Genomic DNA, 11,234 nt, shown 5'->3' on the forward strand with positions numbered 1-11,234 from the left:
GCACAATTATAACGACAATGATTTGCATTGTCAAAGCAAGCTCATTTGTTAAAGCATCATGGCTGTGGTAGACTTATAATTGAGCTTGAACGCCAATTAACTCAAGTTTTATTGACTGTTCCGAGGCGGTATACATGTTTTGTGTGTTTGTTGTCTTTTCACTTTATGTCTCTTGTTGAGGTTTTGTTGACTCGATAAGCCTTAATTACATTGTTGTTGTTTTGTTTTGTTTTCTGCTGGGTATGACCAAGCAATATCAATTGTAGTATTGGCCAATCTCAAAGTACCATCCACATATTTGTCTCACCATGGAAATTAATGATACGCACTTAGCTACATAATGTTAATCAAATAAATTAGATATTAAATAAATATCAAAATACAATGTCGAGATTTCATAAAAATGATAACAACAATAACAATTATCATTATAATTATAATAATGAAAATGATATTCACAATAATAATAATAATAATAATAATAATAATAATAATAATAATAATAATAATAATAATAATAATAATGATAATGAAAATAAAGCTCATACTACTACTACTACTACTACTACTACGACTACGACTACGACTACTACTACTACTACTACTACTACTACTACTACTACTACTTGCATGGAGTAGGTGAACTACTACTACTACTACTACTATTCATAATAATGACAATGATAATTATAACATAATAATAATAATAATAATAATAATAATAATAATAATAATAATAATAATAATAATAATAATAATTAAATAATTATAATAACTTTTAATACAATAAAAACAGGGGAAATCACAGTTGTTGAAAATTAAAAAAGTTAACATTTTTATTTCTCCTCTTTTCAAAAATCTAGTTTAATTATTTCGCTAATTATTTATGTTTTACATATACTATCGCATGTACAGGTTTGTGGTAGTAAGACCCTGGCACTCCGTTACATAAAAACATAAACATATATTCATCAGAGACATAACATTGCACATCGTATCTCTTTAAAACAAAATCGCTGATACTCATCTCCGCTAAATGTTTGCCAAATTGATATCAGCACATGTTGCTAAGTCAATAGCGGGCGTATCAAAGAAATCACGTCTTGAAAAGCCATTTAGGGCGAATGATTCTCGAAAAATGTAGACACATTTATCATATTTATGTTGTATTGGATAGTTTGTACGTTTTCAGCAAATATTTGATATTTATTACATTTTACTGGACAAACTTGATGTTTGATGTAACATTGTGCATAGCGTTATGATAATATATTTCTTCAGCAATAAACTTACACGCATTAAAAAAATCATAGAAGTTATCTTTCCTCAACTACTTGGATTCAAAACGAATGTATTTTAACAAATATATTATGTAAATCAATTTTTAGTTATAAGAGTTGATCTTGTATCAAACCGGAAGTTAAGTCCTAACAGACATACTGTTACATATTATACAACAAACACAGGGCACATAACTATCAACATATCGTTTTTTAGTTGTGATTAAACGTGAATATTGTTTTTTGTTATCTTTCATGGAGATGGAGAAGGAGGTTTAGGGTGTTATGACGTTGATTAACAGGAAGGATAAGGCGTTTCAAGTGGTGTGAACATCATTGACAGATGTCTCTTAATGCTTAGAAAAAATGAGAAAAAATTACATTTAAACTCACTCTGGATTGTTTGGCTAATCATTATCAAACACCCTTAGATTTTTAAATGGTGCTTTATTCTGAAAAACAACTATGATTAATAAGAACATGTTCTAGCTGATGAAAAAATAGGAGCCCCTTAATTGCCATAATTGCATTGTAATGCACACGCCGCCCATTGAAAACGACGCATAATGGAAACATAATGGAAACTGTGGGTATACAAGTAAATTATTTCCACCTGCAAAAGGCGTTGGTGGATAGAACTGTTACATGTTTTGACAATTATGCCATTCCTATATTCATTGAAACGACAATGATTTCATAACACATGTCATTACATTGTCTGTGAAATGTTATATATATCTTTTGTTCAGAGACATATCCACAAGTGTCAGACAAATTATAGAGTAAGACACGCTTTGATGTAAAGTGTAAAGACATCATTGACCTACATTTCAGTACTAATGCAGAGTGCATTCGTCACACATTGCTATCCCTGTATTTCCACATTGAGATAGTTGATACGAAAATGTGAAATTCATGTAAATATCAATTTTGATACTTATTTGAAATAATATGGACATACTGTGTGAATATGCTATATACTATGCGTATATTAGTGGAGCATTTAAGATACATATCTTATGGAAACAAGCCTTTCCAATGTCAAAACAATTTCGGAGTTTCTACTTAAAAAGGAACCCTTGGCTAGAACACATAGTAAAAGTAATCAAAAAATTCAATTTGAATATCTTTTGTGTTTGTCAAGACCAATCCCCAATACCAATGGTACAAACGTTTTTCACGCGCATGTGCTAAAGCGGTTCAACGCGTACAAGCAAACCGTCAACAAACAAGGATAAAACTTTGTTGTATACAAATAGTGAACGTCCGACTGCGTAGTGTCTGTGTAATTCGTTCATATAAGTCAGATAAATAACTGATTTGAAAATCGCAAACATTGAAACAACGAAGATTAAAAACAACAAGGACGGTAAGTAAATAGCGCAATACTTATCTGGACTTATCTGTGTTTTGAAAAGTAGTGTTTTGTCGACTTTTAACCGTTCTAATATCGGGGGCTTTGTATTGACAAAGACAACGGAAATATTTTCAAACACGGTCAAAGGTGTGGACATTTCATTAAAACGGTATCAACATTTAATAACTATGGTGATTTTATATTGCCATTTGTTTTCAGAGACATACGCGGTAATTTGTCTGACCCTATATGATCTGTATTGGTCCTCAAAAAGCTCATATCTGAAATAAAAGGATTAACCGTAAATTGTTCAGACGCCTTATATGTTTTAAGTACATACACAAACTGTGTTCAATGATTATTTTGCAATTAATTCATGACTGTTAATTGTCTACGCACCAATGTTTGCGCTATCTTACAGATGCAATAGCATTGTTTTTCTCTTAAGGATGGACGGATAATGAAGAAAGTTTTCGTAGCAAAAGCATGTTTGCATGCGATATTTGTTTTCCGTTGTTTATAAAACACCATAATTCTTTTAAAGATGTCTTACTGTGGTTTTTAAGGTCTTGCTTACTGCGGAAAGACAATAAAACGTTTGAAAATAGTAGTTTCGTGTCGTTATCGATATGTTTCAAAATGCGTGGGTACAAGGAACCTATTAGTGTCATTACAAACATGCCATAATGATGTTGCATATCGCAAACATTTGAAACGACACAAATTACATAATAAATGTCAGCGATATGTTATTTTTACCATTGTATTCGGAGCCTTGCTCACGACTGTCAGAATCGTTACAGACTATGACAAGCTTTTACGTGAAGCTTTCAGACTCCATTGACCTAATTTGCGGAACCTATACAGAGTTGCAACGAACAAAATCAGGACCGTATTTCACAAAATAAATAAAACCTCAGTCATAATCACTACTTATTTTAACTAATACTATAACGTGATTCAAAATCTTATATGTTTTTACGCGTTTAGTAAGCACATTATTTTTTCTGGTCAAATGTTATGAATTAATTTGTTCGTTGATGTTGTAAAGAAAACGTTTTCTACAGCCAAAAATGTTACAAATGTAAAAAAAATGTAACAAATGTTCAACTCATTGTTTTTCAGTAATGAATTCATTTTTCTTTGTTGTATTGACAAACAATTTTATGTACGCATTCTTTGAGAAAATTTGCTTATATAAAGAGTTAAAACGAACAAGAAAAAGAATCTATGCTTTTATGTTCAAAATGAATTAAGACTGGGACCGAAAATGGTCTTAAGTATGTTTTGGTGATATTTAAGCCAGGACTGATAACCGTTATGAATTTGAATTGATGACTACTTGTAACGCAAGTGCGGACTATCTCATTCGTACAGTATAAGACAAACTAACTAGAGAGGCGACTGCTACATACAAACCCAACTTTTGTATGCGCTCTTTTATTTCAACACACCATTTAAAATGTAAACCTACATATCGGTTTTATGTCTTTGGCGTTTACCCAGTGCCGGGTTTATGTTTAAACTTTTTGCTACTGAGCTTTTTTCTGTAGTTTTATGTAAATATGTTAATAAACTGAGCTTGTTAATATACTTTACAAGTATTGAAATAATCTTGAATAAGATTGTTTATAGTATGTATTGATGATAAATACATAATTTCTATGATTTTAAAATTATCCTATACTATCCCTAACATAAATTCAATGGTAGTACACATTCAGTCCGAAATTAGGACATGTGTAAATACAACATTGTTTATAATATTTGCATTTCAAAACAAAACAAAACGTTCTGCTTTTTTGATTGACAATATATTGAAAAGCAACCATGACAAATTACACCGCATTTCTCAGTAATCAATTGAGCTTTGTCTCGTATAGTTTGGGAATTTACTGTCTAATTCTTCGGGATACTTGAAAATGATTTTGAGATTATATTTGGCGCTTGATTGTACTAGGGAGCGTTGATTGAGTTACACAAGTATTGCCAATGACCAGTCATAATACAAAAATACAATGAAACCTACCAGAAGTAGTCACCCATTCAAACACAACCCCATTTCGGAGGCACAAAACAAGGGCCTGCATGACAATAAACTAGACACACAAACGTATAAATGCAGAATACATACATATAGAACTACACACTGCACCAAACCAACTTTACCGATAATCGCATACGGGGCCAATTCTACGTGATTTGTACTGGTTATATTAGTTATTTGTCTACAATGTAGTTATATATTTACTGGCCCTTCTGACCATAGCGTATGACTTAGTTTATCGCATATCGATTGAAAATGGAATACCAATTGCCGGTTCTTAGTGGCGTACGATACGTTAAATGCTAGACAGTTTTACTGCCAATTAACTGTTAAAATATAATTGAAATCGCAGTGTTTAAGTTTATTTTTTCTAATGGCTTACTCTCACAGCATATTTGCATTAACAAAAGAGTAAGCACTTTTCAGGCGATGGTGAACATGACGAGGACTGTATGAAATTGGTTAGCAAACATGGATTTTTCTGGCAAGATCACAAGTGCAATCAAGACATGTTCTTGATGTGCGAGAAACCAGTAAACATACATTCAGTAATTGTCAGTACAACGGCAGCCCTGTCACCACACACCGGTCCATCTACTTTATATCCACAACAACATATTACCAGCTAATCCTGTAAGCATGTTGTATGTAGCATTCATAGCGTCACTTTTACCTGATTACCCTTAGGGTTTAATTTCATAAAAACTTTACGGAACCATTACCTTTAACTTGTTCTCAAATACATTAAGGTTTTATACTTCTATTGATGACGAAGACCTAAATCATAATTCAATATTCAGGCAGTACATATTACGACCTTCGACGATGTTACATGCCCGTAATGTTGACATGTAATACGCAATGTATTTTTTTCACATTATGCACTAGGAAGTTTGGCAACCTGACATACTTTACAAGAACGGAAGTCGAATCCTACAGGGCTTTTATCAATGACATTTTGAGACTGACTGCTTTACACTATAAGGGAGATAACCTTCTCGTTTATTGATATTGGTTGTAATATCGGTTGTATTCGTTCCCAATTATTTAAATGGAATAAATATGATGACGTAGTATTTCAAATCATAGGCCTAGACATTTAATGTTCAGTTTCTAAGGCATATTTTGGACGGATTTGATATTATATATAAAGGGCATATTTGCACTTCAATGTGACTATATTACACGTATGAATGTATATTTAATGTCATTGATCTTGTAATAGCTTCTTATAGACATTTCTACCCTTCATAATCATATTTTGACAAAAAATGGAGCACAACTTTATTCAGTGATATCAGATATGAAGAGGAAAATCAGAATAAAGAAAACTAAAGATCATTATTCTTCCCTGGCAGTTATAAAATCCTATTTTAATTTTGTAGACTGTGGAGCATGGGAGCAGCAGGCCAATTCCTGTCATATGTTACACACAGATGACCGACAGACATGGAACAAAGCAAATGTTAAGAGTTGATATACTTAACGAATTAGCTTTTGATAAATACATTTTTTCTATCACTCCATTGCTGACCCTAATACAAATCACGCATTTCATAGTGTGTCCTTTAACGTTTGTGCTATATTATGTATATTCTCAAGTTCGTTCTTATAGGTTTTGTGTCTTATCTAACCACAGAAACATCTTTTAGGATCTGAAACTCAAGTATTGTGTTTAACTGTCTCTTACGTTTGTAGTTCATTCAGTTGCTGGCCCTTATGCAAACCACGCAGTACATAGTTCCTTTAACGTTTGTTCTAGTAACGTATATTTTCGAAGTTTGTTCATAAAAGTGTTGTGTTATTTCTGAACAAAGAAACATCTTTTGGATTTGGATCCTTCCCTAAATGTTTATCAAACTGACTCTGTTACGCCTATGATGATTGGTCAAAATAGCCTTGTTCACCTGAATGAATGAAGTATGATCATTCCGAATTAATATTATGCTAGTAATTTGTTCTGAAATACAAACATTAATTCATGGCAGAGTTGTTATAAAGATGTTATAATGTATAAGTTTTACTAACAAATGCACACCACTGCGTTGAATATTTTTTCTAAAACTCCTGAAAAAGCAACTCGTTCGCAAGTCACTTGACAGGTGATGCAGCAATCGAATGTTTGATTTATAAAATGGTTCTTTGATTATCACCAATATGCTACCAACAAACGTATGCCTTTAACAATAAATGTAAAAACAAGGTTGTTGTATAATGTCAGATCAATAATTTAGAAACATTTGTCTAATCGTTACCAACCATGGTAAAAATGTTAACGGACACAATATCTTGTAGAAATTAAGCTCAAATCGGCCTTGTCTGGTCATATATTATAGTAAAATAGTTTAATCATGACATATTTTGCAATGGTTGTGAAAAACAGTCATGATGACTAATACTAAGTGACTCCAGTTGGTATGGTGTTGAGAGAGAGTTTGGTCGTGTGTTGTTGTGATACCCGGAGAAAACTCACTTGTCCGGCCTGGTGACCACAAACTCACATGCGATAAAGCCTTCGTGCAATCATCAAGTACGTGGTCAGAATGTGTATGGGCATAATATCCTTGACAAGTTGGTTAACCATACCACTTTAGAATAATTTCCCTTTAGTAATGTGAAATCAATGTAAAAAACGGTCTTCTTCAATCAATACATTTAAAAGGCTTTGTCAGTTTGCGCATGCGTAGTCACTTTGGGTAAGGTTCGGTAGCAGACAATCACTAAATTTTGTACAATCAGATATCACTAAACTTAGTGTCAAAAACATAGTTCGGGCGTAATTAGCGATAAATGTCTCTTTTGCTAAAATGATTTATTGATTCCTCTTGATTATTGAGTTTTACTATTTTATTTTAAGATGAAATTCGGTAAATACAGGATATTCAAATGAAGCATTAAAATTATCCCTTTAGTGTTACCAATATAAGAGGGAATTGCTATTGAAGATGCACAAGAACATGCGTCATAAGGAGTATTAATTAATCATCGCGGATCATACAGTAAATACCGTATTTACTGTTTAAGTAACTCCCACCTGGCTATCATTGGGAATTCTGAGGATCATTTAATTGAAATTGTCTTTAGGCAACGTATTAGTACCAGTAAGTATTTTTGTATTCTACAGGGTAATATATGTACATTAAAAACTAATAGAGGACTTATATTTGCTGTGAACCTAATTCAATACAAACTTTTGTTTAAATGATCAAAAATCAGTTGAATGTAATGATAAAGGGATTATTATGTTTTCAAAAATGACATGACCCTAATATTTGAATAAAGTAATAGTTAAATGAAATGAAGTATGATCTACATGTTTGAAAATGGGCTAAGTGAGCCCAGCGAATGAGGTATTCAACATAATAAGATATAACTTCAGGTTGTACAACCTTATTGGCTGAAATATGGTTAACGCAAAGTATGACTTAGGGATCGTGTATCGGATAAATGGCAGTAGACAAACCTTTTTTAATGATTAAGCCTGGTACGTAATGAATACCTATCCGGTATTTTATTGGCTGAGAATGTAGGTTGTATTCTAATTTGATATGTTGTGTTCATTACTATCCTATATGTCTCGTTGTATCATGTATCACGGATCGTGACCAAACAATATAAGCTAATGCTATCTCCTCGCAGATCACCACAACGATGGATAAGGATGTAAACGGTGTGTAGATCGCCGGAAATGATGGGGACGGTGAGAGGACATGGCGGTTGATGGACGGTGCGACCGGAAATAGCTAACCTGTTCATAGGTACACCAACTGGCACCAGGAAGAACCAGATACCGGTTAATAAAGATATGTTTACGTGATAAGAACAATAACTAAATCATCAAATAATGATGAACATAACTCAGTAACTTCCCTTGAACAATGTAAGTTTGGAGCTAATTAGAAAACTGATCAAAGTGCTTAGAACGATAACTAAATTATGTAATCAAGCTCATAGTCAGAGATCTCCTTAAACGATAAATTCTCTGTACGACAATATGTATTTATTGAAAACATTTTTTTACACGAATCTCTGTAAAAGGTAAGTAAAGTTCCATTGAGCTACGCTTTTTTGAAAACAGTTTATACACGAATCTCTGCAAAATGTAAGTAAGGTTCCATTGAACTACGCTTTTTTGAAAAAAAAATTAAGCGAATCTCTGCAAAATGTAAGTAAGGTTCCATTGAACTACGCTTTTTTGAAAAAAAAAATTAAGCGAATCTCTGCAAAATGAAATTAAGGTTCCATTGAACTACGCTTTTTTGAAAAAAAATTTAAGCGAATCTCTGCAAAATGAAAGTAAGGTTCCATTGAACTACGCTTTTTTGTAAACATTTTACACGAATCTCGGCAAAATATAAGTAAGGTTCCATTGAACTACGCTTTTTTGAAAACATTTTACACGAATCGCGGCAAAATATAAGTAAGGTTGCATTGAACTAAGTTTTTTGAAAACAGTTTTACACGAATCTCTGCAAAATGAAAGTAAGGTTCTATTGAACTACGCTTTTTTGAAAAAAAATTTAAGCGAATCTCGGCAAAATATAAGTAAGGTTCCATTGAACTACGCTTTTTTGAAAACATTTTACACGAATCTCTGCAAAATATAAGTAAGGTTCCATTGAACTACGCTTTTTTGAAAACATTTTACACGAATCTCTGCAAAATATAAGTAAGGTTCCATTGAACTACGCTTTTTTGAAAACATTTTACACGAATCTCGGCAAAATATAAGTAAGGTTGCATTGAACTACGCTTTTTTGAAAACATTTTTAAGCGAATCTCTGCAAAATGAAAGTAAGGTTCTATTGAACTACGCTTTTTTGTAAACATTTTACACGAATCTCGGCAAAATATAAGTAAGGTTGCATTGAACTACGCTTTTCTGAAAACATTTTACACGAATCTCTGCAAAATATAAGTAAGGTTCCATTAAACTATGCTATTTCAATAGTTACCTTTTATCTGGATATTTCAGAAAAGGCATTGCCGGTTCTGGTTCTTTTCAACCATGACATTGTTACTCCCATATCCACTTCTTGGCAATAAAGTTGGAAGACTGTGACATATCAAATTTCACAGCACTAAGGGCAATTGAACTAGTTGACTAATCTCAAATACTGTCATTCGTAAAATATTTGATGCAAATAAGTACTCGTATGGCGGGTTTCTAAGCCAACTTCATACGATGAAATAAAGTAAAACCATTGTAGTTTTATCTTTAGATATTGAAGAATAAACTACATAGATTGTCGTATGTTATGTTTTAAAAACATCTGAGCAACTTGCCCTTATTAGCAGAATACTACCTGCCAAAAATGACGAAGTTTAAGAACAGAACAGAACATTTATAAAACCAGAAAAGTCATAGACGCTTGCAGCCGAATTCAGTACAAAACTTTATTGCTGTTGCCTACAGATACAGAACGACAATAAATCGACAATTGGCAGGTATGGCACTTATTTGGTACACTTGGATGTAACCAAAAGATGCCCCGTTTGTTGTTAGTAGCAAGCATCACAGCGATATTCGAACCCACTCTGAAATATATAAAGTTGAACCAAATTAAATTATAGATTAGATAACGAACCCAACATGTTTCTTATTAATGATATTTTTAATATATATCCATTTTATAAATGTCCGGTCATGAGACTTTTCTAAGAAAAATCCGTACTATTGAAGATACTTGATATATAAACAGTAGTCAATTAGCAGTTTCAACTGACAAAAAAATGACCACGTTTGCAATTATGATAACACTTGATTAAAAAAAAACTGCACATTTTATCAACACAAAATTTGGATCTTGATTATTTGAGTCACATAAGTATTTCGAATAATTAAGTAATAAGATAAAGATACTGTTTAATTTTACAGGCACGACTGCTTTTAAAGTGGTCAAATGTGAGCTTTTGAGATCGCCTATTGTTCGTCGTCCGTAGTCCATTGTGGACAGTTTGATTGTTTCCACTCTGGCATCAACATTTCTAAAACACTCTTAGTCAAATTTGGACCCAAAGCGCTTGTGGCCACATGGTCTCGGTCAAGGGCCAAGTCTGACCAGGAGGTCAAGAGCTGTTGCCATTAATTCCGCTAACAATATTACCACACTTTAACCTAGTATATTTATTTACCAATGTTTATCAAACTTTAAAAGTAATTTGTTTGACCATAATATATCGGTCAAGTTAGATTATAAACGAATTAGTAAATCACGGGTTATGGGACATTGACTTGTAAAATATGGTATATTGAACGTCGGAAACTCTTAATCACCATCATTTGTTTACTAATACTAATACTGTAATACTAATAATATTTGAATACGAATGTAGGACCATAAGATTTCGGCCAACTTTGATTATTGATCAATAATGATAAAAAAAGTTATGTGCATGGTTTGAAAACATTCCATATTTGATATTTTTACACTCTAACACCTTTCTTTAGTTACCTAAACTGATTTTGGTTTGTTCGATTATAGACTTAATAGGAATAGATAGTCAAAAGTCATGTGCCCGGGATCTGTAAAAAACTATAATTAGCATT

The 11,234-nt window shown here is 32.5% G+C and overlaps 1 protein-coding gene across 3 annotated transcripts in view; it reads right to left on the reverse strand.

Moving 5' to 3' along the window:
- Nucleotides 1–10,085: 10,085 nt before the first annotated feature.
- Nucleotides 10,086–11,234, reverse strand: part of LOC128204075 (defensin gallicin-like) — a 5,488-nt gene continuing 4,339 nt past the window's right edge. For all 3 annotated transcript variants that reach the window (XR_008256083.1, XR_008256082.1, XM_052905418.1), the window contains one exon: nt 10,086–10,222. Coding sequence is in view for 1 of the 3 variants with exons in the window: in XM_052905418.1 (XP_052761378.1) it covers nt 10,187–10,222 (36 nt within the window). In the remaining 2 variants the exon portion in view is untranslated. The remainder of the gene's footprint in view (nt 10,223–11,234) is intronic.

Source organism: Mya arenaria, chromosome 10 (assembly GCF_026914265.1).
Source record: "Mya arenaria isolate MELC-2E11 chromosome 10, ASM2691426v1".
Taxonomy (NCBI): domain Eukaryota; kingdom Metazoa; phylum Mollusca; class Bivalvia; order Myida; family Myidae; genus Mya; species Mya arenaria.